The sequence below is a fragment of the Prionailurus bengalensis genome, chromosome E2 (assembly GCF_016509475.1).
Source record: "Prionailurus bengalensis isolate Pbe53 chromosome E2, Fcat_Pben_1.1_paternal_pri, whole genome shotgun sequence".
NCBI lineage: Eukaryota > Metazoa > Chordata > Mammalia > Carnivora > Felidae > Prionailurus > Prionailurus bengalensis.
The window spans coordinates 53,815,975-53,843,146 of record NC_057352.1 but is presented as its reverse complement, the minus strand read 5'-3'; the positions used below and the strand labels follow the sequence as shown (position 1 = coordinate 53,843,146).

Here is a 27,172-nt window from a genome sequence, read left to right as displayed (position 1 = left end):
TAAACAAAAACCGCCAACGGCCAATGCCACGTCACTTCCCTTCCGTGGTTCTTCCCAAGGTGGGGATGACACCTCGTTACAGGCTCTTTCAGGACCCACGGCCTCGCTTGTCTAGACCCTCTAGCAAGCAGTCCAGTGTAGCAAGAGCCTAGCCTCTCCGGTGCCTCCCCCTGTCCTCCCCCGCAGACGCACCCCCCACCCCCTGCTGAATGACACCCCCTAGAAAGAGACCCGCGCATCTCCCTTGTCTATATTTTGCTTCCTCCTCATGACTGCTCTCCTCCTTTGCAGCCTGGCTTCCCCGAAACCAAATGAGTTGTTCTCTAACTGCACCGGAAAATCAGAATTTATTGTACATATGTTTGTGTTCCACTTAATAAAAAAAACCTATATTTTAAGATAAACTTTGTTAGTAATTCACGAGGTAAGTGACTATTTATGCTAATCAGGCAGAAATATATTCTCAAGCATAATGCATTACATAAATTTGAATGCAAAATGTTCAATTATGAAGTAAATACAGGTAATGCAAATAATAAATTACCTCTAATAAAAATTATAAAAGATGTGTCTTCAAAGAGAGAGCGGCTTTAACTTACAACTGTGAATTGCTTAAAGAGAAAAGAATTAATAAATGCTGAATTACTCTGATGATTATTTAGCACATAATTCACCTATTCATAACGACTCCTAGTAATCAGACTGGTGTTTCACATTCTCCAATATGAGGCAAGACTGTTTCCTCAGCAATTTTACCCTTATCAGATTATCTCGTCTGATTCTATTAATTTTCTTCCATGGATCTGCTCACAGTGATTTGTGATTTACTTACCCAGCTAACTAAAGCCTGTTAAAAGGATTTATCTAACACGAGACCTAAGAACACTATATGTCTTACACCATTCAGTTACTCTGGGCAACTCTTTCCTCAAATCAAGTTAGTTGCTTTCCTGGTGAAGTGAGTGGACACTGGTTAGTTCTGCACCGTAAAATCAGTTTCTGGATAAACAAAGAGTTCAGACGCTGCCCTTGATACATCTTGTTCCTTTTAGATTACAGATGTCTGATTTTGACATGATATACCTGAGTTGCTATAACTCACAGTCAAGAGAAATATGTTGCTTTTAGCGTTTAATCATTGTCATTTGGACATGAACAAGTTTTTTTTTTTTCCTTTCTTTTTTCATGAAGTTCCTATGTATGTAGTGACATAAAACTACAACTGAGTCTTTGATGTTCCAGTGTTGCAATCATCCTCTACAGGATTCGACCCATACCCTCCCCCTCCACATTCTTCTATAAATATTCACTGCTTTCAGAAACTTTAATACTACTGGTTTGAATTGGTCAATAATGACAAACGCATGGTTTCTAAATTACTCTATATTGTTCTACAGAGATTACTAGAGTATATATAGCAAGGGGGTATTAAGCAGTAAGAAAACACAGTTCATATTGTATTTGGATTAGACTAGCTTGGAAGAAGTGAAACAATGTTCCCAAAGAAGTCTAAAGAAATGTGGCCTTGCTGTAATTATAGAGAATCAAAAATCTGAATAGTACTAATTAAAATGAGAGAGCTCAATTGTTACAAAAGAAACGCCGCTAACAGAGAACTGTAAATGTTTAGACACCCCTGTGAATCACTAACTAATAAAGCAAAAAGGACAAAAATGAGAATTCAGTTCTAAAAGCACTACTGCTTCCCATCTGAAAAATAATTCTAATCCTTTTTTTTTTTCAAGAGAAAATGGGAGACTGTAAAAGACTGCAATAAGAGAAAGAAAAATACCATAGCTTGACAGGAGCGTACGAAAATAAACCATAAAAAATGTGCAGATAATAATACATTTAGCTGCCCAAACATGGACATTTAATTTCTAGAAATGATATATAATTGCAACAATTAGGTGCACGGCCATGAATCTGTATCCCATGGTCTTCGTCATTAGCAAACTTTGTTTATAAAGGTTGTTTATTTATAAACGTAGCAGTTTCAGTGTTCCTGGCCAAAAACACTTTCATGAGAGGCAGGGATCCTATCTTGCAGCTTTTAACGAAAATGTGATGCAAAAGGATAAAAAAAAATTAATCACAAACAAAAAAATGCGTCAATAAATACACTTATATTCATTTTCCATGAAATATATAAACTTCAGATTTTTGTGGCTAGTGAGAAAAAAAGGCATAGAAAACTATCACTATGGACCATGCTAAAAGATAGAATATGTTTATGTAATTTAAGCAGTGGATTTTCCTCTGAATGCATAAGCTATAATCTCTGCACTTCATTACTAGGTAAACTACCGTTTGAGAGGAGGAAAGCAAAGGAATTCTGTTAGGTTGCATAAATATTGACATAGTTTCACTCTTTCTTCCCAACTGGTAATAGACATACTTCATTCCATCCCTACAAAGTGCTCCCATAAAACCAAAACTATCCTTATAAACAGCTTCTCTGCAGCAATAATGAAAAGGAAAAAAGCGCTTTTCTGGAAAACACCAATGGCACTGGCCTCTTAGGGTTACGATGTGCCTACAAACCCTTTGGGGAGTCTCTCATTAGGGATTCTGGGTGTGCTGGAGCTGAAGGCTGCCAGCTTCAAAGAAATTAACACAAGTCTAATCTGGTGTAAGAAGCCAATGAGTGCCACCTAAGGTCTCCTTATAAATAGTCAAGGATGCCGTGGGGTGGGTGAGAGCAGTTCTGAAGTGCAACGTTCAAGAAGCTAGCTTAATATATGACTAAGTGTCAGAAGTCAGGTTTTCTGAGAATTACTTTCCAGATAAACAAGTTTATAGCACTGTACTTAATCATACTTACTAGAGACATCTCATTTATCACCGAATTACAAGTAACTTTAATTCTATTGATATTGCCATAAAGCCCGTTGAAAATCCATCCTGGGCACTTTTAAAGGGTTTGGGGCCCTGTTACATGGGAGTCATTTGCAAAAGTCTCTGCAAAGGCACACTCGGAAGGCTTCTGTGTCTTCTGGCCTCTTTGTGGACAGTCGAGGGGGACACTGGGGGGAAAAAATGACTCCCGCACCTGCCAACACTCTCCTTAGCCCCTTTCCTACAAGGTCGGGTTCTCGCTCTACAGTCAAACTGACTCTCTGTGCCTCAGTCCCCCTCCCACCTTGGAAAACCAGCTTCTTTGCACTTCATCAACAAAACTGGACAGGGATCAATTTCAACTGACCTTTGCCGAAAGGTGGCGCTGTTGAGGTAAAAATCCAACAATAGTTTTCACTCTTGGATTCTTTTGCAGGCTTTTCAGAATTTTTTTTTTTTTAAGTGCGCCCTCCTAGCGTCTCCCCCTCCCATAAAGTAAAATAAATATGATTAACACCGAATGCATTTCATTAATTGGAGAAATCAACAGTCTCAACATCCAAGTAGGCGGGCTGGTCTTCCAAAAGCTGGGTCGGCTTGGCGCACGCTTGCTTTCCCCCAAATAAATCTCGGTTTCTCCGACTTGCCTATCGCTTTAAAATCTTAGAAACAGTTGTTGGTTCTTTCTTTTCTCTTCTTTTTCTTTACTTTTTCTTTCTTTCTTTCTTTCTTTCTTTTTTTTTTTTTTTTTTTTTTTTTTTTTTTTTTTTTTTTTTTTTTTTGCATAAGCTTTAAATGAATCCATCTAGAAAACTGAATAGTTATTAGCATCTGCAACCGGGAGGGGGAGAGGCAGCCCCCCACCCCACCCCACCCCACCCCCACTGTGGGTTTCCGGGCTGGTCGAGAAACCGCGGTTTAAAATTTAACCCTTCGAAGGGAGTTGGGGAAGGCTGGGGTGTTGTTTACCCCCACGTACAAACACCCCTTGCTCCTCTCCAGCGCCAAGTCTTGAAATAATTCAGTGAAACTTGAAAGTGCAAAGGGCGCGCGGGACCCTGATAAACAGGAGTCAGATTTCATATGGGGGTGGGTGAGCGTGTGCGTGAGTGTGCGTGTGTCTATGGGGGAGGTGGGGTGAGACAGAGAGAGAGAGAGAGAGAGAGAGAGACAGACAGAGAGACAAATATGAATCTCTAAGGCCGAACTCCGGCCAGAGTTGGAAGCCCAAGGGCAGAGCCCGGCTGACCAGGCTCTGAGCTTCTGCGGAGTTAACTCGCGTAGGCGTTCGCTCCCCCCCTCCTAGGGCACGCGACGCCAGCGGGCAGCCAGTCCCCGCGCGTAATGGCCCCCGAACAACTTATCTCCCTTCCTTCAAAGAGGACGACAAAACGGGCTTTCTCCCCGCGCGGACTCGGAACCGCTCGGGCTGCACGCGGAGAAGTGGCGTCCTGCGCGCAGTCGGGACCCTGAGCCCCCAGCACCCTTGCGCCCCCGAGCGCGCGGGCCCCGGGCAGAGGGACAAAGAGTTTGCGCTCTTTGGTTCGAAGGGCCAAGTTTGAGCTCCGGGCACAGCCAAGGCTCGGGGAAGGAAGGTCCCCGGAGCAGACACCTGGGTGCCAAAGGTGGAGCAAAGAGGAAAAAAGATGCCGAGCGAATTCGCAGTCCCGAGGATGGGGGCTCCCGGGGAGGGGAGACAGGCCAATCCCCCGGCAGAGCGAGGGGAGGGCAAGCCGGCGCTCCGGAAGGCAGGCCTCTCTCGCGCTCCGAAGTAAAGCAGAGGGTCCTCCCGGGTTCCCGAAGCCCCTCGGGACTACTCCTTCCCCTCTTGCGCCAAACTTTGCGCCAGGCTTCGCTCCCTCCCTGGGAGGCTGCGGCGCGCGAAGGGTTAAGCCAGCCTGTCCCAGCTGACAGTCAGCTGATTGGGCCCTGATTGACAGCTCCGAAAAGTTTCCTTGTTTCTATCTATTATGCTAATCGCGGCCGCTCTCGCCGCCTCCCATTGGCCTGGAGTACCAGTCAATTTCCCATTTGGACCTGACGTCACAAGTGCTATAAAACTCAGCAATTGCTTTAAACTCTTCTTGCTGGATCAGAGGCTTTAAAATCTTTTTTCATCTTCGAGCTGTGGCTCGGGCTGCTCGTCGGCTCGGCCTCCCCCCTTTTGCTCTCTGCCTCGCCTTTCCCCAGGACTTCGCTATTTTGCTTTAAAAAAAAAAAAAAAGGCAAGAAAGAACTAAACTCCCCCCCTCCCTTTCCTCCAGCCGGGCTGCACCTCTGTCTTGCACTTTGCACGGAGAGAGCGCGCGAGGGAGAGAGAGGAAAGGAAAAAAAAATAAAATAAAAAGAGCAGGCAGAAGAGAAGGCGAGAAGCATGAAGTGTTAACTCCCCCGTGCCAAGGCCCGCGCCGCCGGACAGCCGCCCGCCGCGCCTCCAGCCCCGAGCGGCCGCCGAGCGCGCCCCGCCTGCAGCCCGGGCCGGCGAGGCGAGCCCTCCTTATGCAAAGCGCGCAGCGGAGCGGCGAGCGGGGGACGCCGCGCACCCGGCCGGGCTCCTCCGGCTTCGCCGCCGCCGCCGCCGCCGCCGCCACCGCAGCCCGCGGAGGACCTTCCCGAGCCTGAAGCCGCCGGCTCGGCACGCACGGAGGCGAGCAGGCGAGGAGGGGCCGGGGCGAGCGAGCGAGCACATTGGCGTGAGCAGGGGGGAGGGAGGGCGGGCGCGGGGGGCGCGGGCAGGGCGGGGGGTGTGTGCGCGCTCGGAGCTTTCGGGCCAGCCACCGCCGCGCGAGCTAGAAGCGCCCCAGCCCGGCAAGCTGGCTCACCCGCTGGCCACCCAGCACAGCCCGCTGGCCCCTCTCCTGCAGCCCATCTGGCGGAGCGGCGGCGGCGGCGGCGGCGGCGGCAGGAGAATGGCATCAGAACTGGCAATGAGCAACTCCGACCTGCCCACCAGTCCCCTGGCCATGGAATATGTTAATGACTTCGATCTGATGAAGTTTGAAGTGAAAAAGGAACCGGTGGAGACCGACCGCATCATCAGCCAGTGCGGCCGTCTCATCGCCGGGGGCTCGCTGTCCTCCACCCCCATGAGCACGCCGTGCAGCTCGGTGCCCCCTTCCCCCAGCTTCTCGGCGCCCAGCCCGGGCTCGGGCAGCGAGCAGAAGGCGCACCTGGAAGACTACTACTGGATGACCGGCTACCCGCAGCAGCTGAACCCCGAGGCGCTGGGCTTCAGCCCCGAGGACGCGGTCGAGGCGCTCATCAGCAACAGCCACCAGCTCCAGGGCGGCTTCGATGGCTACGCGCGCGGGGCGCAGCAGCTGGCCTCGGCGGCCGGGGCCGGCGCCGGCGCCTCCCTGGGCGGCAGCGGCGAGGAGATGGGCCCCGCCGCCGCCGTGGTGTCCGCCGTGATCGCCGCGGCCGCCGCGCAGAGCGGCGCGGGCCCGCATTACCACCACCACCACCACCACCACGCCGCCGGCCACGGCCACCACCACCACCCGACGGCCGGCGCGCCCGGCGCCGCGGGCAGCGCGTCCGCCTCGGCCGGTGGCGCGGGCGGCGCGGGCGGCGGTGGCCCGGCCAGCGCCGGGGGCGGCGGCGGAGGCGGCGGCGGAGGCGGCGGCGGCGGCGGCGGCGGCGGCGGCGGGGGCGCGGCGGGGGCGGGGGGCGCCCTGCACCCGCACCACGCCGCGGGCGGCCTGCACTTCGACGACCGCTTCTCCGACGAGCAGCTGGTGACCATGTCGGTGCGCGAGCTGAACCGGCAGCTGCGCGGGGTCAGCAAGGAGGAGGTGATCCGGCTGAAGCAGAAGAGGCGGACCCTGAAAAACCGCGGCTATGCCCAGTCCTGCCGCTTCAAGAGGGTGCAGCAGAGACACGTCCTGGAGTCCGAGAAGAATCAGCTGCTGCAGCAGGTCGACCACCTCAAGCAGGAGATCTCCAGGCTGGTGCGCGAGAGGGACGCGTACAAGGAGAAATACGAGAAGTTGGTGAGCAGCGGCTTCCGAGAAAACGGCTCGAGCAGCGACAACCCGTCCTCTCCCGAGTTTTTCATGTGAGTCTGACACGCGATCCCAGCTAGCCACCTTGATAAGTGCTCCGTGGGGGTCCGACTCGGGTGTGGGCTTGCTACTTCCAGAGCCGTGCTCGCCGCCACCTCGCCCCCTCCCCTGCCGAGATAGGCCCCGTGCCCCTGCACACACACACACACACACGCGCACACACGCACACACGCACACACACACACAGCCTGCTCCCAGTTGGCGGTGGTGGTGGCTGTTTTTTAATGGGGAGGGAGTGGATGTCTGGCTCATGGATTGCCAATCTGAAATTCTCCATAACTTGCTAGCTTGTTTTTATTTACAAACCGCACCCCCACCCCCCCACCCCCCACCATGTTCAAAGATCTCAGCAGAGTTCGTCATGCTCACCTTTGAAGCCGGCATCATTCACAGGTTTTGTTTTTGTGGGGTTTTTTTTTTTCTTCTTCTTCTTCTTTTTCAGTTCATGAGCTGGTGTTCATTTTCTGTGTGTGTGTGTGTTTTATTTTGTTTGGATTTTTTTTTTGTTGTTTTTAATTTTACTTTTTTGGAGCTTGCTGTGTTGTTGCCCTTTTTCCCCCGACCTCCACCCTCACGTTCCTTCCACCCATCTCCTCAGAGATAAAAGAAAAAAAGAAAAAGAAAAAAAAAAAAAGCTAAGTTTTTTTTTTCCTCCTCCTGAGTTCTTCATATGTGAGATTGAGCTTGCAAAGGAAAAAAAAAAATGTGAAATGTTATAGACTTGCAGCGCGCTGAGTTCCATCGGGTTTTTTTTTAGCATTGTTATGCTAAACTAGAGAGAGAGAAAAAAAAAAAAATCCTCATGAACCTGCCACAATCAAGCCCGCATCAACCTTCTGGGTGTGACTTGTGAGTTTTGGCCTTATCATGCCAAATCTGAGAGTTTAGTCTGCCATTAAAAAACTCATTCTCATCTCATGCATTATTACGCTTGCTACTTTGTCTTAGCAACAATGAACTATAACTGTTTCAAAGACTTTATGGAAAAGAGACATTATATTAATAAAAAAAAGCCTGCATGCTGGACATGTATGGTATAATTATTTTTTTTTCTTTTTTTTTTTTTCCTTTTGGCTTGGAAATGGACGTTCGAAGACTTATGGCATGGTATTCATACTTTTGTTTTATTGCCTCATGACTTTTTTGAGTTCGGAACAAAGTGCCACCCTAGAGCCTTCTTCCCATGAAAGTTTGCATCCCCCAAACTGCTTTGAGTTACTCAGAACTTCAGCCTCCCATTGGAAATGCACTGAAGGCATTCCTTGTCAAAGATGCCAGAATGGGTTAAAAATCTAACAGTAAAGAACTCTTCATGTTTTCTTTTTAATAAGAATGACACCCCACTTTGGGGGACTAAAATTGTGCTGTTGCAGAAAGCAGTCTAAAATTTATTTTTAAAAAAGAAAAAAAAAAGAATTCTGCCCCGTGATTTTTGGTTTGTTTTATTTTTATTATTATTTTTTTTTTTTCTTTTTGGCTTTTGGTCATTGTCAAATGTGGAATGCTATGGGTTTCTAGTATATAATTTAATTCTAGTTTTTATAATCTGTTAGCCCAGTTAAAATGTATGCTACAGATAAAGGAATGTTATAGATAAATTTGAAAGAGTTAGGTCTGTTTAGCTGTAGATTTTTTTAAAGATTGATGCACTAAATTGTTTACTGTTGTGATGTTAAGGGGGGTAGAGTTTGCAAGGGGACTGTTTAAAAAAAGTAGCTTATTCAAGCATGTGCTCGCAACTTAAAATATAAGTTGGATATCTGTAGTCTTTGCTATACCACTGACTGTATTGAAAACCAAAGTATTAAAGGGGAAACACCCCTGTTTATATCTGTAGGGGTATTTTACATTCAAAATGTATGTTTTTTTTTTCAAATTTAAAGTATTTGGGACTGAATTGCACTAAGATATAACCTGCAAGCATATAATACAAAAAGAATTTGCAAAACTGTTTAGAACGCTAATACAATTTATGCAGTTATAAAAATGGCATTACTGCACAGTTTTAAGACGATGCAGATTTTTTTACAGTTGTATTGTGGTGCAGAACTGGATTTTCTGTAACTTAAAAAAAAAAAAATCCACAGTTTTAAAGGCAATAATCAGTAAATGTTCTTTTCAGGGACTGACATCCTGTCTTTAAAAAAAAAAAAAAATGAAAAGTAAATCTTACCACAATAAATATAAAAAAATCTTGTCAGTTACTTTTCTTTTACATATTTTGCTGTGCAAAATTGTTTTATATCTTGAGTTACTAACTAACCACGCGTGATGTTCCTATGTGCTTTTCTTTCATTTTCAATTCTGGTTATATCGAGAGAAAGAATAATCTACAATAATAAACTGCATTTTTTTTTTTTGATTCTGTGCTCAGCTTCTTAGCGTGCAGTTTAACTGGGCCCAAACCCGCATTAGAAGTGTAAAATGCATCCTTTTCTCCAGAGGAAGGATTAATGGAGGAGTAGGGAGGCAATCATTCAGGGTGAAACATAGGCTGTTCTGTGAGGCTGGGGGGAGGGGGGGGGGGGACAGTCCCTTTGAATAATTAGCAATATTTAATATAAATGTAAATTCTGACCTCTCAAAATGCCCTTCCCCACAAGTTTTCAGTTTTCAAGTGAGTTGAGACATCATTGCCCTCTGGTGAAAACAAACAAACGAAAATCCCAACCAGAGAGAGTAGGGCCTTCTCAGCATTGCCCTGAGCTTCCGGTCCAACAGCAAGCCCATCTAGAAAGAAATGGGCCGGGCAGACGGGGCCTGGCAGACAGGGCTTGGACACATATGCATTTAATGGTAAAGGTAAACAATTCTTGCCTTTTCGCTTAAATTGAGTATTTTTCCTACTTCCCTTTACACACTATGATTTTCTTGGTAGCAAGGCCTGCCACGACTTAACATCAACACTTTGGACAAATCAAGTTGTTTGTTGGTTTTTGGGTTTTGGGGTTTTTTTTTGTTTTTTTTTTTTGTAATTTGGAAGGTCATTTGTCTTAAATAGGAACAAGAACCCCCCTCCTCCTTACTTACATAACCCCAAGTACATCTCTGGATTTGAACTGTGTTATTAAATCATACTTCACTGTGAATATTTAGCAGAGGGCTTCTCCACTTAGGCGAGTTGGCAGTGATTTCCAATCACCTTAACTCCAGAAATACAAGCCAGCGAAAAGTAATGCCTTGGTCGAATAAAGGCTGTGCTTTAATTGATGGGTATTTGCCCCCAAAGAGGCTGTGTCAGGAGGCTAACTTAAAAAGATGACTGAGAAAGTCAGTCCAGCCACCTTCCCTAACAGCACTGACCTATTTTAAAATGACACAAATTCATGCAACTAATGTTACAAATCCGTGCAGTTTGCCCTCCTAATCAACCTCCCAGAGAATGCTAAAAGAATGTTAGACAAAGCCAACCCTGTTCGCAAAATATAGCCAAACATGATGACTTCTGTTTTATTTTGTTTTCGGGCTTTTGGGGGTTTTTTTTGTTTTGTTTTGTTTTGTTTTTTTAAGATAATACTGCAACTCTGAACGGAGGCCTTATTTTGCAGAAAACAGGTTGCGCTTGGCGGGGGTGAGCTCTGACCAGTCGATCATCTTGTCTTCCTTCCTCTTTTTCACAGAACGCAAAGACACTATACCCACTGCATTTAGACCTTCCCTTTGGGTGCCAGTTTGGATTGAACTCCTGAATCCACACTTAATGTGGCTTAACAAAAGTCTTCATGGTACATGCACTTCTTCGGTGTGCTGAACTTAGCTAGCTGTTCTCTGCTTTGCAGATTTTTGTTTGTTTGTTTTTTCGGGGTTTTTTTTTTTTTTTTCTCTCTGATTCCCAACGAGGAGATACGCAGTTTCCCCCTGAAGAGGCAGAAATGGAGATACCATTTATGCAAGACGCTCGGCCTCAGTGGAAAGCTTTTAGGCAAACACCTTCTCAAAATAAGAGTGCCATGCAGGATGGGCTTCCCTGCAGTCACCTCCTGCGGGACGGGACTTGGGAGGAAAAACAGTCGTGCCACCCTTAAGCATTTTGTTAGGACTCCACAGGGCAGCTCAGTATCATAAGCGGGGTTTGGCCCCCAACGTTACAAAGCAGAGAGGCCCCGGCAGAATGGGGTTTGGGTGGCTGGTTTTAAGAGAAGGTTAACTCCTTAGTGAAGGGCAGTTTTAGAGATCACCCTTACTAAAAACTTTGCAGTGTGCCAAGAGAGGCAAATGCAAATGCACGCGCGCACGCGCGTGTGTGTGTGTGTGTGTGTGTGTGTGTTTAACAAAGAAACCCCAAGTTCTACCGAAGTGCCCTTAGCAGAAATACGTCTCCAAATTAGAAAAAAAGAGAGGAATCGTGTAAGGAAATCTAGCTTTCCCTTTCCACTGCCTCTGAGTCCTTGTCTAAATAGTGTTAAAATTCCTTTCATTCCACTTACAGAACTGAGCCCACTCGTGAGTTGGAGCCATCAGTGGGATACCCCACGTTTTGGAAGGCCCAGCAATGCGTACCTGCCAGTGTACTCACAAAATGAAATCTATGCGCGATCCGTACATTAAAAATGTATTCTTATTATTATTATTTGCGGCCTTGGACAACACCCTGCCCCTGACTTCTGTTTAGTTTCCTTTTTAAAGAAAAATGATTGTGTTAGAGAAGAAAGCCAGCAAATGTCTAACCTCTGTGCTGGTAACTATCCCCCTGGCCTGAAGGTCTTCTCTGCCAACCTAGAGGAAAACGCGCATGGATGCTTCTGGCTCCACGACGCGACAAACTAAGATAGGTGCCATTGTTTTCAGCCTGCAAGATCAGCTTTTAAAAATCCACTGAAATTTAGAGGAGATCTCCATGTCCGTTTGTAAGAAGTTTCCCAGAAGGTAACAGCTAGCGTTTTGGAAGCCTATGTAGACACGCACACTCTAAATAGTACTTTTCCACACTTCATTGTTTCTCTGGCAGATAATGTTACTAAGAAGAAGAAACAAAAATTGCTCGCCTCCCCCTCCCCAAGCGGATGCCATGGGTAGGAGTTTTAGCCCAGCCGAAGCGGCCTGGCTGTCTGGTAGGCCCTGGATAGTATCGTATTGAACGCGTTCATTTATCAGCCATCGCTGTAAGTGAAAACACCGCCCGGCAAAACACAAAGTTAGTTAAACCACACCCTCCAGGTGCCTTTTTTTCCTCCACTTTGCCGCTCCCAGGCCATTCATAAAATCACCTCCCTTGTATTTCCCTGCTTTATATTTTTAAAAAAAAATAAATAAATAAATAAATAATAAATCAAAAGCATAAGAACCTTTCCCAGTGTGTCTGACACGGTCACAGACTGACGTCGAAACAGACAGAGATGCCACGTCCTGATCTTGGTGAGGACACGATGTCTGGATGCCATGATTTTCCGCCTCCATGCCATACCCATCTGGGCCCCTTTCCCAATGGGAAATTATTTATTATGTAACGCAAGAGTCTAATGCCCTGATTTTTTCTCCATCCTACCTTTCGCCCAGTAGTTTTTATTTAGTAATATCAACTCTGGATACTTCTGTTCTCGTACAGGACCTCCCCTATGCCAAACCACCGCTTTCCTGCTGAACACGATGAACAGCGCAAGCCACAGCCACCTTCACAGACATGGTCTGCAGCAGACCTGTAGGGCTGTGTTCTCAGCGCCTCCCTGTCTGAATAACTGAAGTTGCTTCTGACACAAAGCTTCCCAGCCTATAGTACGTTGGGAGGCTTTTGTTGATGTTGCCCTAGCTTTGTTTAGGCCAACTTACTTCCGTATTCACACACTCTTGGCTTTAGAAAACATTCTCCTCTGGTATTCTAGGCCAATCAATATTTTTAAAAGTCTGCTTGCCACACAGGTGTCTCTATTTTTTCGCCTGTCGGTAGTTAAAGCCTAACCGAGGTGGATGGGAGGCTAAAATACATGAGTGACAACCTCCAGCCATTCGGCTTCCTTGCCAGGGAAACACACAGCCAGGCTCCTGGCCTTACTTTTCATGTAAACACGCATAAAAGGAATCGGGAGGCCAGATTCCTCCCCCTTTAGATGGCTGATTTGAGAGGCTCCCCCCTGTGATTTACTTTCATTTGATTTCTCAAAAATAATGTTGCCCCTTTCTATGAAGAAATGTCTTAGTCTTGTTTTTGTTTTAAGGGAAGATTTATCCACAGTGATGGGCTATAATTTCCACCGCTTCTGATTATTCCTCAAGATGCTGCATGAGTTCTTCGGGGTCGGTGTCTTCCTTGCTCTTTCGAGGCAAATAAGGGAAACCTGAAGTTTGCCCTCACTGCGGGCTCGCCCTAAATGGGAAAGATGTCCCAGGTCCAAAGCAGGGCCTACAGCGGCCGTCCGTGTGAGTGATGGTCCAGGGTCCGGACGTCTGAGTCAGGATTTGTTTGTTTGTTTTTGCATTTGTTTTAAAAGCAAGCAGGAGCCCTACCCCACCTTCTGATAACCCTGCTTTTGTCACTTTTGATATAAATCCTCAAACCCTAGACATCAAACAGCCCCCAGAAAAGGGGAATTCTCTTCAAGCCTTGCTCCGCCCAGGCTCCTGAACAAACCCAGCTCTGTCTAGCACTTTTTCTCCAGCGGGGGGTAGGGGACAGGGTGAGAGAATTTCAGTCTCCCAGGCTGTCTCATGATTGTCGGGGCATAAAGGAGTACAGTCCTGTAACAATGCGGGAACATCTTTACCCTTTAGAGAGGGACAAAACAGAAAACAAAGCAGATCCAATTGCCCTGTGCAAAGGCGTAGCAGGACCCCCGGGCTCCTGTTCTCTGCACCCTCTGTGGGCGGTGAGAAATGAGGGTAGCAAGGCAGAGTGGTGGGGAGGACTCGGAAGGCAAGACTCCCGGGAATAATCCCAGTGGCCAGTCTGAATGTCACTTGCTTGCTGGCTAACGACAGGCCCAGCGTTCACAGGGGCCAGGTGCAAACAAGGTCTGACGGCCCGTTTTCCTTTTCCCAAACAGCCTCAGCGCTCACACCCAAACGGAGGAATCAGGGGAAATTGTCACTGTCTCAATGTTGGGACCTTTGTAAAGGTATCAGTGTGCCATTTTACAGCGGTGACATTTTGGACCAGACAGACAGGTTCTGGCAAAACGTATAGGGTCCCCGTGGTAGGTTTTAGGAGGTCACGGCCGTTTTTATTGTTTCAATCTGAAAGCACTTGGTGTGTATGTGTGTTTTCCGGAAGTTTGCCCGCTGTAGTAAGGCCGAGAAAGAAAGAACACGTCCGTAGCACACGGAAATCAGATCTTTATATGAATTTTGCATCGGAGTTGCACGGTTTGAAGACGCCCACAAAACACATTTGCCACAGAGAGGCTATGAGTGGAATGACAGTCCCTTACTCAGAGCATAATCATCCCCTGAGCACCTCTTCCTCTGTTCAACAAAATTCATTTTCCTCTCCTTTCTTTTTGTCAAATAACAATTTCACCCCCCCCCCCCATAATTAGGACTTTGGATTGCAAAATCGCATTCCTCTCTTCTCCACAGATTCTTGGATCTTTAGTGGCGATTAGAAAGGGGCATTAATTCAAGAAGGGAGGATGAGGGAGGGGTGTTTGTGGACATTCGGGAAGAGGAGGGCAGGAGAGGAAATAGTTCTGTGCTCACCCCCCACACCCCTCGGCCCCCGCCCAGCCCAGGCCTGGGTGTGAGCTCCACGCTGGGGATTTGGATTCTGAGTTTATTCTAAGTATTCTGATGACCAACCTTGAGCATTTCCAAGCTAAGATTCCAAAACATGGTTTTTCCTTGTGGTCGGTGGTTTCAGTCAGGGAATAGGAGAGGCCATGAAGCCTTACAGAACCGGGCAGAGACGCGTGAAAACCGCTCTTCTGTGAGGATCCCCCAGGATGGCTGCGAAGGGGATCCTGGGCTGAAAAGTCCGGTCGGGGGTGCAGATTCCCTTTTGCAGCCAGAATTTGCCCCTGTCCCCCGTAAGTGGGTTCCTGGCCTTCTTTGAGGGCATTCTCCAGAAGGAATGCTCTGAGGGTCTCGGAGTGGATAGGCCATCCCAAACTAGGCTAGAGGAGCAGAGAACAGGAGGGGTCTGGCGTGCAGGGCTGGGGAGTAGTGCTCTCAGAAGCCAGCCTTCGCTTAAGACCCCAATCCAGGGATCAAAGCTAGGTCGGTCCCGGGGCCCCACCTCACCGCAGAAGTGATCTGCTTGCAGGGTGACTGACAAGGGACTGGCAGACCCCGAGATCGCCACGATTCCTAAGTAGAATGACCCATGTCCTGAGCTCCAGGGCTTTGGCCTCTTATCACCTGACCCTTGCCCCATTCCAGTGCCCTCTCTGTAATCGTTACCACCTCTTTCTCCCAGGCCTAGTTGCCCAGGGCCATCAGAGAGTCGGAGGTCATTGCCCTTGGGCCAGAAGGCAGTGCCCAAGCTAAGGTCGTGGTCAAAGTCCCTCCTGCCCCAGTTTAGGTGTGGCCAAACCCAGGGCTGGAGAGAAGGGCTGGCAAGCTTGGATGGGAGAGGAGCTGGGAGGTGGCTCTGGAATGTTCAGCACCGGCTGCGGCCTCTGGTGCCAAGGGTCTTGAAGCCTGGAGTGCAGGAGATGAAGGCCCCGGAGGATGCTGAGGTTGTCCACCTCCGGGCTTCCTCTCCCGCCACCCCCCGCCCCGCCCCCCTGCACACAAACACTCTGTTCTCGCCCCGTCTCTGTATACACTCTTCGGGGCCCATTGCCCTGGCCACCACCGCCGGGACCTGACTGCTGGGGAGTCGTGGGGCCAGGTATGCGCCCCACGCTCCGGGGTCCGGGCTGGGACCGGGCTGGGCAAGGCAGGTGCTGAACGACAGAAGGCAGGAACCGCGGGGGCGGGTCCTGGAGGCTGCCTGAGGTCACCGGGCAGTCCCTGCTCTCCCCAGGCCCGAGGCTGCGCCCGCCCGGGAGGCTAGCGCGCTCCTGGATGCCGGCCACCGGGCTCCCCTCGGAGAAGCCCAGGATACCTCCCCGGCGCCCGGGGGCGCTAACCGCGGCGGTCCCCAGCGCGCCCCTGTGCCCCGCGCCCATCAGGCGCGCACGCCCCAGCGGGGGCCTCGGATTTGTATTGGAATTTGGTTTATTTTCCAAGAGGACTGCCCTGGCCAGAGTGGAGCGCCAGGGGACATCAAAACTGTCAGCTCTTCGGCGCTCCCCGGTGGGCGCAGAGGGAGGGAGCCTGATTCGGCCCTAAAAGGCTCCACCCCTCACCTTGGGACCCCCACCCCACCCGCCAGCGGACCCGGGAGCTTGAAGATCATCGGCTCCAGATCATTTGATTTTTTTTTTTTCCTCTATTAATTTCCCGGCCTATTTTTTCAGATCTGTCTTTTTTCCTGCTCTGGTTAGAGAGAGGAGGGAAAAGAGAGAGAAAGAAGGAAACCCAGATAGCAAGTTTTACAGGCTCCCCAGAGATCTCTGTATGGTTGGTTGGGGTTTCCCGTGGTAGGGTTTGATGTTCCTTACACAGGAAAGCGAGTCAAGCCAACTTTGTTAGGATTTCCACAGCAGCCCCAGCAAGAGGGTCCTGCTTGCTTTCGCGGATTTCACACAGTGCTCCAGGCCAATCTGGGGCGCTCAGCCCCCCCCCCTGTTTTACCACCACAGATTTTAAAAGCACTAATTTCAGAAAGGAGTCCTCCCATGTAGGGCCTGTTACTTATGGGGACCCTCAGTTTTTTCGATCCACAAATACGGAGGCAAGGAACATTACACTTTCTTAAATAGATGTCTCTTTTCTTTTTCCGTCGCTCCAGGATGGATTTGGTAATGTGCAGAAAAAATATGTTAAAACTGAAACAATGATCTCAGCATCTGAGACAATTTTACACCGTCAGATTGCACTAAAGTCCCTTTTGATAGAAAGCGGGGGGGAACCTTGGTAATCCTTCTAAGATTAAATCTGTGAAAAGATGGTATTTCAATCTTTCCCTTTTCGTGCAATAAATGCAACATATTCTTCGATCTGCCATTTATCTATCTATCAATCTATGACCCATCTATCTACCTACCAATCTAGGGAACCCTTTAACGCACTGTAGAGGGAGAAGCGACTGGAAGATCAATCTGCAGTTTCCACATTACAAAATAAACACGATCACATGACAGTGAATCCCTCCACTCCGTAATTTTGTAGGCATGAGCAAAACCTACTCTGAAATGTCTGTCTTAGGGTGATTTACCCATAAATCCTTCGCCTACTTGGGGCGATGCGGGGCAGTGCAGAGACACATGCTGACCATCCACGGCGTATTTTCAGGGTGCCAGGTCCATGTTAATTCCCTGAGCTGTGTGGGCACCCAAACCTTTTAAAATCTCCCTTGGAACATCACTGCATGTTCCTATGCTATTTAAAAATACTATTTAATCATTAGGTGAATGTCTCCAACTGTTGGAGGCTCTGCGCTGACAGACGTCTGGCCTGGATGACACGATGGTGGTCCAGCTGGAAAGCCTCCGCTTTCGAGAACCCCTTGCCCCCACCACTCTTCCCCAGATGACTAGCCTGGGTAAAGCTGATGAGAACAGAGAAGCCGCATTGGCTTTTGGACTCTATTCAGGTGTAGGCACAGAATCTCTCCCCCCCGCCCTTTTGAAAGTAAATGCCTTGATAACAGGATGGGCTGCCCGGATGGCCAAAGAGTAGAGGTCATCTTGAGGAAAATGACACCAATGATCTAAAAAGGACATCTACTTTATGAGATCGCAGGCGAGATGCCAAATATTACATTTAATGAGGCCTGATTCTTTTTCTCCAAAAATAACAGAGACTGTCAATGAGACTGTCAGGAAGACAGAGGAGCATTTTGCAAAGCCTATGTTCAATTATTGCTTTGTAATATTTTTCTAAAATTGAAAAACGCCTCACAAGTATATGATCTCATGTAAATACTCCTTGAAGAAGCTTAACATATGTTTGCACTGCCCCAAAGGAATTACAAAAATATTCTTTCCGCAATCTCTTAAGCTTTTAAAGTATTCACTTGCATTTCTAAAAGAATCTGTTTTTCCTAAAGTTTTTTTTTTTTTTTTAAACGGGGCGGTGGGGAGGGGGAACCTTAACTAGAAAGGGTTTTTGTTTGTTTGTTTGTTTGTTTTTTTAGAGATTAGCCCTCGGAACTTCAAATGAAGAACAATTGATGTTAGTGATAACATTTCCAGGTTTTTAACTTTGTGTTTTCTGTTTCCTTTTTTTTGTTGTTGTTGGCATAGAAATAATATATTTAGCGAAGATTAATAGATACTACCACACGAAGAAAAGTAGTCTGGACTGTAAGATTTTGAAGGCATTTCTAACAAGATGTGTGAATGGAGACCCATGATGTGCTCGGGGCAGCTCTGACAGAGAGAAGAGCACAAACGTGTTTGTCCAGATGTTTTAATGCATAGTTACACCATCCAGAGAAGGGGCATTTGAAAAAACCGGCGAGTTACGCTCAATGAAAATTTAAGTAAAGACAGATTCTATGGGCAGTTACAGTAGCCTACGGATTTCAGCATGTGTATATGTAGAGTGAATTTGTTCGTACCCGTGATCATTTGGAGTTAACCAAATAAAAGTGTGGGGGATTAAAAGGAAATAAGCGAGTATCCATCTTGGAAGAAAAAAATCAGATTGACTTACTGGTTTATGGCAGCAATTGTACACAGATTCTCTGTAACCATGTTGAATTTTTAACGTTAGATTTTAAATATATTTTGACAGTCTGAACTTGTATGGTGTGACTAACTATAGGGAGAAATGACAGGTCTGCTTTGTTATTAAGCTGCTGTCTGGAAAATATTGGACTCTGTACAGTAAATGATAATTATTTTGCCACTTACATTAGTGCGGCTAATAGCAATAAGGGTTTTTTGAACCATAGAAAGCTAACTACTTTGAATTACTGTGCTTTGTTATTCACTGTGAGGCAAGAAGGTTTTTTTTTTTTGTTTTTTTTTAAAGCAACCTCATTTTCATATCCTGGCTTTAAGAATTCCCTGCTACTAATTTAAACAGAGAGGAAGTTAATAAATAAAAGGGTGGTATCTGAACGTTTCTATTTGTTGAGAGAACGTTTGTAGTTAAGGTCAGCGGTACCAGCAGAATAGACCAGAGCAAGGAAGGAGGAGGGGGAAGATGGAAGAGAATGTGCCCTAGCCAAGATCCAGGGGAAGGGGGAACCGGTTGGGCTCCCAGAGGGATGGGCTTCAAAGCTGGACTTCAAAGCTGATCCAGACTGTCAGGCGAGTAAGTATCTCTATATCTCAGCTTCCTTGGGGTCAGAGCCGTAGTCAGAGGGGGGGACCTTGCCTTGCGTGCCATTCTCTTCCGTGTGAACCCCTCCTCTGGCAGGTCTGAGGCCAGGATGCCAAAGCAAGTGAACCTAAATCCCTCTTCCTTGGGTCTAATTCTGCCTTTTTCATAGATAGCTAGGCTGCCTTTGACGTACTGTCCTTGAAACCTTCTTCATGGTTATTAATTACCCTTTGTTTATTTTAATATATTTACTAAATCAGGTACCCAAGGGAATCCTCTACATCAGTGATGTGAAAAACCCTGTTGCCTGAAGTCAAAGAGGTACATCTTGATTTCTGATTTGCATGTGCTCGTTTGAATAACTTTTTCCGTGAGGGAGGAAGCAAGCAAGCAAGGAATGCTGATAATTTCTTAGGTGTGAAAAGCTCCTGCTTTGGTAATTGTAGTCTCTGGGTTTCCCACGTAACTGAAACGGTGATCCGGGAGGCTGAAGGGGAGATCCAAGTATGCGGGACCAGCATGCATGCATTTCTGCATTTATCTCATTACGTAGGTGTGGTGGACAGAGTGATCGATTGGGTTTGAGGAAACCTCACATCTTTCGCCTTAACCAGCATGCATCTCTCCTGACTCATGGAGCCAGGCCTGATGTTAGAACATCACGCATTTTGGGTGAAGCTGTACAACCGGCATCCGTGGTCGTTGGCCAGCTTTCCCTGGGCCTCGTAAACATGCCAAATTTACAGACTCTTAGGATTCACTCCATACTCACATTTGGAAAGTTTGGTGTCCCGTCAAAACACAGTATGTCCCGCCCCCCACCCCCGTATCCAAATGTGACTTTGGAGCCACTGCCCGCTTCGATTAGAGACAGAAGGAAAGAGTGAGAGACGGGTGGGAGGCAGAAGTCTCATTCTCCTCTAAAAAAGAAAGAAAAGAAAAGAAAAGAAAAGAAATTAAGATATTTAAATCGGTTCTCAATTGTAAGCATCCCAGAGTGAATTTAATAATGAAACCTCTTCATTTAGAAAGTGAGTCTGACACTTGCACCCCAACAATTATTTAGTGTCATTGTTTTATGTGTTCTTGTGACCTCTTATTGGCTAATGGAACAAAGTTTGATTTTTTTTTTTTTTTATTAAAAACTTGCTTGCTGAAAAATCTGCATGAAATACAGTTTTTGATTTCTAGAGAAACCGAGGAGGGGGGCAAAAGTCACACTGTCAAAATGCTACTCTTTGTGAAGGAGGCACTTTAAGGATCCAATGAATCTGAGAGTGTTGGAAACCAGAACCCTACTTTCCGCCATTATTCAAAAATAGTGTCAGATTGCTTACTTTTACACACTGCTTGAATAACCTGACTGTGAATATGTAACTCTGATTTCTTTCCTAGCCTTGCACGGAATTAACCTTTTCCTGAATAGTTCTCGCACACAGATTTTACCTTGATGTATATGTACCTTGGGGATTAATCTGAGTGTCCACACAGTTCCAGTACTTTATTCCTCTGGTTTTTATTCCCGTCTTTGGTCTGTGTCTTTATAATTGCAATTTGAAAGCCATCTGTTAAATGTGATGATCTAGGCCCACCGACAGGTTTTGTTACATGGAAACCATCCATTTTGAGCAAAGAGTTAATGAACTTTTCAGGCAAGGTTCACACGGGTCCTGACCCTCCTGGTAATTTTTCATATAAGGTTACGGGTGGGAGAGAAATCAAATTTCATCTGTGAATTTGATTGACAGGCGAGAGCAAGGAAGAGAAAGGCATTTGGTCAGATGGGGAATCTTGGGGTAGGAAGACAATTCCTCTGAGTTACTCCGGGATATTAGATATTATAAGCGGATATATGAAAAGTTCAATACTTGATACTCCTGCGAGAGTTACTTAGTGTATATTCAGAGAGTCACTTCGGCTAAGGGATGTCAGTAGTGAAAGTCAAAAATGGAGAGCGGCTAGCTTTCTTCTCTCTTGCTAATTTCCACTGTGTACAGCGGGTGGCTCATTTCTGGCAATTTTCTAGCTAGAGTAGGAAAATTAAATCACACACCATTTGGGAAGTCATTTAATTACCTTTCATTTCTTCTCAGAAACACAGTCTGGATTATAGTATGGTTCTTGGGCCTATTACAAAATATGCATCTTAAGCAGTATCACAAAAAGATGAAATTCTCCTTTGCTGCAGCATCTCCGATCCTGACTCGCATTTTCTGTAGGTGCATGTTGTATCTTAAGGTGTGCGAATCTACCCAAATTGCATGGTTTGTCAAGATCGTGCCTTCTAAGGAAGGTCTTCTAACATGAACGTCCACAGAGACCACAGCTGTTTGATGTCACAGTTTCCATGGTGAGCATCCTTGGGTAACGTGATGTTAGCGCCTTGGCCGTGGAAACAAGTGATGATGTCGCTTGACCCTAATAATACCAAAGGTGGCTTTGGAATCTGCCCTAGGGACTGTCCCTCAGCTTGAATTAACTAACCCAACTGCCCCTGGTTTGCACCAATGTTGAAAGTAGGACTTCAAGACATGTTCTTTCGTCTTGTGTGCTGTAACACTGATTTGGAAGGTGGTGATGGATCTTAGCCTGCTCATGTCTATGCTCTGCCCATTTCAGATGTTCCTGACATTGGCTAAGACCCATCCGGAAGCAACCAAGCCTTACAGAGCTGCCTCGGGGCAGGGCAGGTGGGATACATACATAGGGGAGAGGCCCATTTGTAGCTTTCCTGTCGCCTATGGGAGAAGCTGATGGAACTTGTATAAATAGTATTTCCTGGGTTCGAAGTACCCATCAGTTTGTTTGGTTTTTTTTCCTCCCCTCTAGTCTTACCCTTAGCCGAGTGGACATGTTTTATCCTGACTGTACCTATGCCAATCTGAATGCAAAGAAATGTAAGGAAGGGTTCACTGTTTTATGAACTGGGATAAAAACCAAAAGTGAAACGAAACCAAGCAAAGACAGGAGAAGTGTTCAGAAATCTTTTGATTTTGTATAACTTGACCTCCCGTGTTGCCCATGAATCATCTAGAGAAATAAAACGCAAAGCATGGTTTCCCGATGCCCATTGTCCACGTGGGGGCCTTAGCACAGCTTGTTTCATTCAAACGTAAAATGAAGTATGTCATAACCATGTTTCCCTTGCAGAGCCCATCAAAATCTTTTACCAGAAATGGTGAATCAGGTGTTCTCATGCAAAGGACATGTGAAAACACAGACTGTAAGTTCTGAATTCTTGGTGCCTCTGTTTAGAAAGCCCAAGTGAGAACAGTGGCTGGTCTTGACTCTGTCTTCATCCCAGGCCCCTCAGGGCTTCTAAATACTCCGTTTTTAAAGTACGCCCTCCATACCCCCAGGCAGCAAGGAACAGAGTGCTGTCTTACACGCAGACTTGGAGCGGACCAATCCATCAAAAGTTCCATGAGTGTGTCTTAAGCGAATTACATCAATGGATTTGTTGGCACTGAGAAAAAAAAAAGGGGGGGGGGAATACTTTCGCTTGAAGCGTGTATTCCGTGGACTTACTTGTTTGTTTGCTGTTTGTTTATTTAGGTCATGCTCCCACATAACCACCGTCTCACCCCCTTTCTAGACAAAGCCTGCCGAATGTTCTGTCGGTGGGGACTGGCCCCCTCCTGGGCTGATGTAATCAATCGGGGCAGGTAGAGGATAACGAGCCATATCAAGTCATTTTTTCCGTGAGCTCTAGGATACTCTTGAGGGGGCAATTTAAAGAAAGAAACGGTATGCATTTAGGGGGGAAGAAAGGGAAGAAAGAGTTTTTGCAACAAGTACGGCCCTCGTGACTTAAAACAAAGCCATGCTCCTGTAAAAGAGTGTTCCCGCTGAAAGCACCCATCCAGTCATTCACCTGCCAGAGCCTCAGATTTACTGCTGCAGTTCGCAGATGCCAGTGCTGAAACCCTCTTCACCTGCGGACTGCTGAATCTTCCATTTCCTCCATCCAAAAATCACTGTCAAGTTGTTGTTTAGTGTCTGCATTGTTTTTGCTTTTCCTGGCACCTAATGAAACTATCAGCAATAAATGAGCTAAGCAGAAGGGCTGGTTTTGATTTTGATTTTGTAATTTTTTTAATTTTTTTTTTTATTTTTTGGTCTTTTTGCAATATTTGGAAAAGGCTGGGACAAGGTCAGCCAGTGGGAAAATTGGACATGCCCCTGTTTTCAGCATCCACAGGAAATATTTCAAAGCCATTGGCGCATACATAGTTTCAGATGGGAAGTAACACCAAGGAGGGGGAGGGGAGGAGCGGTTCCAGGCGGTGGGTGGAAAACGCAGACCCAGCTGTGGGAATCACAGGTCTTGTCACTGGAGACCACACAGCCACAGGAGCAGTGTGACCTCAGGTGTAAGACCCTGGACCTAATGAGGAGTTATTCACACGCAACCAGTAAGAACGTCTTTTGTTCATTTTGGGTCTATTGAAAAGCAGGGTAGGTTCACTTGCCCGTGGGTAGGCAGTGGAGGGGAGAATGGAATTGATACGAAATTCACCTTGAGGTCACACTTCCTTTAAATTAGGTTCTACAAAGTTTCTTTTCTTTTTCCCTGACTCCTTCTGCAGCAGCTGTGTGTCCTGGGTTTACAGTTATGTTAAGGGGATTCTGAACCACGGTTGACGCCCCTCTGCCTCCAACAACAACGTGAATCAAAACGGAGACCTTTTGTTACCAATAGTAGTTAATTAAAGGGCTTGATTCTGTGCCGCTGTGGTGCATGCCTCCGGCTTGTTCATACTTGAAGACGAATTTCACCTGGCATGTACACGAAATGGGGGGGGGGGAAGCTGACATGGGGGTCTCTTCCTGGGCTGAACGTTTTGAATCGGAGAGTAGGATTTCCTGTTTACCTTTCTGAAATTTCTCTTCGTTATTTTCCTGCCCTCTCTCTTTCTTCATCAGGGAGCTATTGGAATCCTTACAAAATATCTTACGGGGCATACGGCACGTTTCGCAGTGTTCGGAATCATGCGTGGCATTTTAGAAGGGCATGTGAGTCTGCCCGAGAGGATGTATAGCATCCCTCTCCTCTCAGCAGTAGCCAAGAGAAATCAGAAATCCCTTCACCCATATTGACCTTTTCGACACAAGCTAAGAACTGCTTTCTTCCCCACTCTTTGCTCCAGTGAGTAGCACATACAGGTAGCTCTGTGTTGATGCTCAAAGACTGTTTTGTTTGTTTGTTACTGGGCCCTCCCAGACTTTTTATTTTATTTATTTATTTATTTTTTATTTTTCTTCTGTTTTCTCCTTTTAAAGCCAGGAAGCTCTTTCTCCCCACTGCACAGAAGGCAAGTGCAAAGCGCGCGTGCTGGCACGGGCTTTCACCGGCAGTTTGGAGGTTTGAGCCCGGGGTTTTCCCTCACCGCAAAGGAGGGAGAGAGTTTGTGATGGGGACTGGGTTTCTGGTCAGCCTCGGGGCTGCTTTGCTGCCCAGGGCTGACGGCTCCCAGCTGCCCTTCTCCCCAGCCGCCTTCCGGAGACCCCCTCTGCATTCCAGGCCCCTTGGCATCGCCGTCTGGCCTTGGACGCCACGGCTTTCCACGTGCTCCTTTCCACGTGCTCCGTGTTCTAATCCAGCCAGCGAATCAGAATGAGCAGGGCTGCTGCTGCCTTCACTATCGTCCCCACCTTAGCGGTTGGTGATGACCTTGTTGGCAAAAATGGGTGTGTTGTAAACATTAGTCACCGTGGGTAGTTTGGCAAACCTAATTATTCAGAACTTACGTGTTTGATCTGAGCCTCAGGTATTGACTCGCATCCTGACAAAACCCCAGTCCGAAGGCGAAAAGGTCATTGGCGAAATAGCACAGGACAGGTGCAATCAATCCTCCCCACAGACGTGCGGGCGGATATAACCCCCGGCTCCCGACCTGAGCGGGTGGGATTTGAGTTGGAGCTTCGACTCCGGCAGGAAAATGCAGGGTACAGCTTGGATCCTGACTGAGAGCGGGAGGTTTTCCCTGTCCAGCTGGAGTTCGGAGATGTCCCGGAAGCGTGGGGAAAGTCGCCCTGCCCCGGAGAGGAAGAACAAAGTAAGGAAGGATCTGTTTTTATTCTTTTTCCTTCTATTTTATTTGAGCCAGGTGATAGTAGTGATGAGAAACTTTCCCTGTTGCTGGAAAACTTTTGTTTTTTAAGGCATTGGTGGGAATGGGGGGAGGGAGTGCAGTTTCTGCAAGGTGTTTGTGTCTGTCTTGACTCGACATTTTACAGTGTCATTCAGCTTCCCCATTCCCTGCCCCATCGTTTGCCGCTACAATAAAAAAGGCACCTCTCCATGTTTGCCACGGTTAACCGGTCAGATTTTCACTTTAGGGAGGATGAGTTCCGAGTGTGTGATTTCAACTATAAATTCATCAGGAGTTATTTGCAGAGCTATTGCCGATATGCAGTTGTTCTGAGAATGCATGTTTTTATGATTTCTGTAAAATTTAATTGGGATCAGGTCACTGTGTGGCTTTGACTCAAGGACTTCTTCCTTTTTCTCCTTCCTCCTCCTCCTCCTCTTTTTTTTTTTTTTTTCGGTGTTGCAAGCTGCAGTAAGTGATTTGTAATTTATAATCAAAGTTTGGTATCGTTACACTAAACTGTAAAAACTGGCTTTGGGAGTTTGCTCATAAAATAAATATTTGAAAAAATATAGCAGGGAGGCTTACACAGTAGAGGCAATGTCAGTACGTATATATCTGCGTAGGTGAATATATATGTATGCATAGTTTTTCTGGAGACCCTTAATGCTAGGGTCTTACAAAACTGTGACTTTCTGTAGCCCTTCCAGCCTGAGCGTAGTCTGATAAGCGTGTAAGCACATTTTCTTTAACGAACTTCTAATTTGTTTTTACAACTCCGTTCATAGTTCACATTAACTTATTTTTTCAGCTATTTTATTCTTACACTAAAGAGTCTGCGTATATGTGCTAGAATTCTCTGTCTGTAAGCTATAGTGCTCCTTAGCTAGAAAGACTTTTTTTTTCTTTCCTCCTAACAAGGAAGCTCATTTAGAAAGAAATGTTTATGTGAAGTGCTTGTCAGTTGGCATTTTTACTGGTTTGCTAACCCAAAGGTAAAATATAAAGCCATGTCTATTCCTCGCTGGCTTGTTGTTACTAGAAGGGTCCCTCCCTTGTTAGCTTGATAAATAATTTTACTAGGGGGACTCTGCTGTATTTTTATGCTCGCTGTCTATTTTCTGCTTGCTGCAAATAAATTTCTGCACTCAGAGGACACTAAAACTCCAAACACACGGTATTTTCCCATTTTGCTGCTGGTCGCCTGAAATATTTATTTCATCTCCTGTTTTTAATTAATTTTTTAAAGGAAAAAAAATAATTTGCGGTTAATATCGAACAGAAATTTGTCATACATTTCCCAGGACTGTGGGGTTCGAACAGGGAAGGAGAGCGTTTTGAGATGCTTCGTGTGTCAAAGCCGGTCCCATATTTGTCAAATTGAAGACAGGAGTTATTTATTGCGGGCGGGGGAGGGTGTCCTGAAGTTTTCTCATTATAGATTTCCTTGTATGTCTTTCCAACTTTAAATATTAAGCTGTTCATATGAGGAATGAATAGAGCTGTAGAATTCTATCTAGAAACAAGGCACTCCACAATAAAATCTTTACCTTTGAAAAATGATACATGGCACGAAAGTAGAGATGAAATCGATCATAGGTATCAATATAGATATCAGCATCCACCTGAGTCCCAGGCATTTTGACCTGGGATTCGTCGCTGGTGTGAACTTGGCATGGGGCACTGGGGGAAAATGGGTGGTACCTACCTAAACAAACACGCCGTGAAACAATCCAATAAAGTAAAATTAAAATTAATGTTTTCTATAATTAAAACGAACATAGCATATACTGCGTACACAATGAAATGTTTAAGGAAGGAATGACATACACATTGGGGGAAAAAAGTGATCGTTTTAGACGAATGCCAGATTATTACAGGGATTGAAATACAATCTTTTGCGAAGCAGAGGCTGCTTGTTAGGTG

General features: G+C 46.4%; 1 protein-coding gene across 2 annotated transcripts; it reads left to right on the top strand.

Moving 5' to 3' along the window:
* Positions 1-4,846: 4,846 nt before the first annotated feature.
* MAF (MAF bZIP transcription factor) lies at positions 4,847-23,214 on the top strand. Of its 2 annotated transcripts, XM_043599731.1 has the most exons (3): positions 4,854-6,895; positions 19,412-19,472; positions 21,771-23,214. In XM_043599731.1, exons 1-2 carry the CDS (start codon positions 5,748-5,750, stop codon positions 19,443-19,445), a joined length of 1,182 nt encoding a protein of 393 aa, XP_043455666.1. In that variant the 5' UTR covers positions 4,854-5,747; the 3' UTR covers positions 19,446-19,472; positions 21,771-23,214. The 2 variants fall into 2 exon arrangements, with proteins under 2 accessions (XP_043455667.1, XP_043455666.1); XM_043599732.1 differs by lacking the exons at positions 19,412-19,472; positions 21,771-23,214 and adding an exon at positions 11,332-18,905 and having other exon boundaries at positions 4,847-6,895.
* The last annotated feature ends 3,958 nt before the right edge of the window (positions 23,215-27,172 follow it).

Coding starts and splice junctions, on each gene's coding strand:
- MAF (XM_043599732.1), top strand. CDS start 5,748: ATGGCATCAGAACTGGCAATGAGCAACTCCGACCTGCCCACCAGTCCC. Junction 6,896..11,331: donor TCCTCTCCCGAGTTTTTCAT/GTGAGTCTGACA, acceptor TTCCACTTACAG/AACTGAGCCCACTCGTGAGT.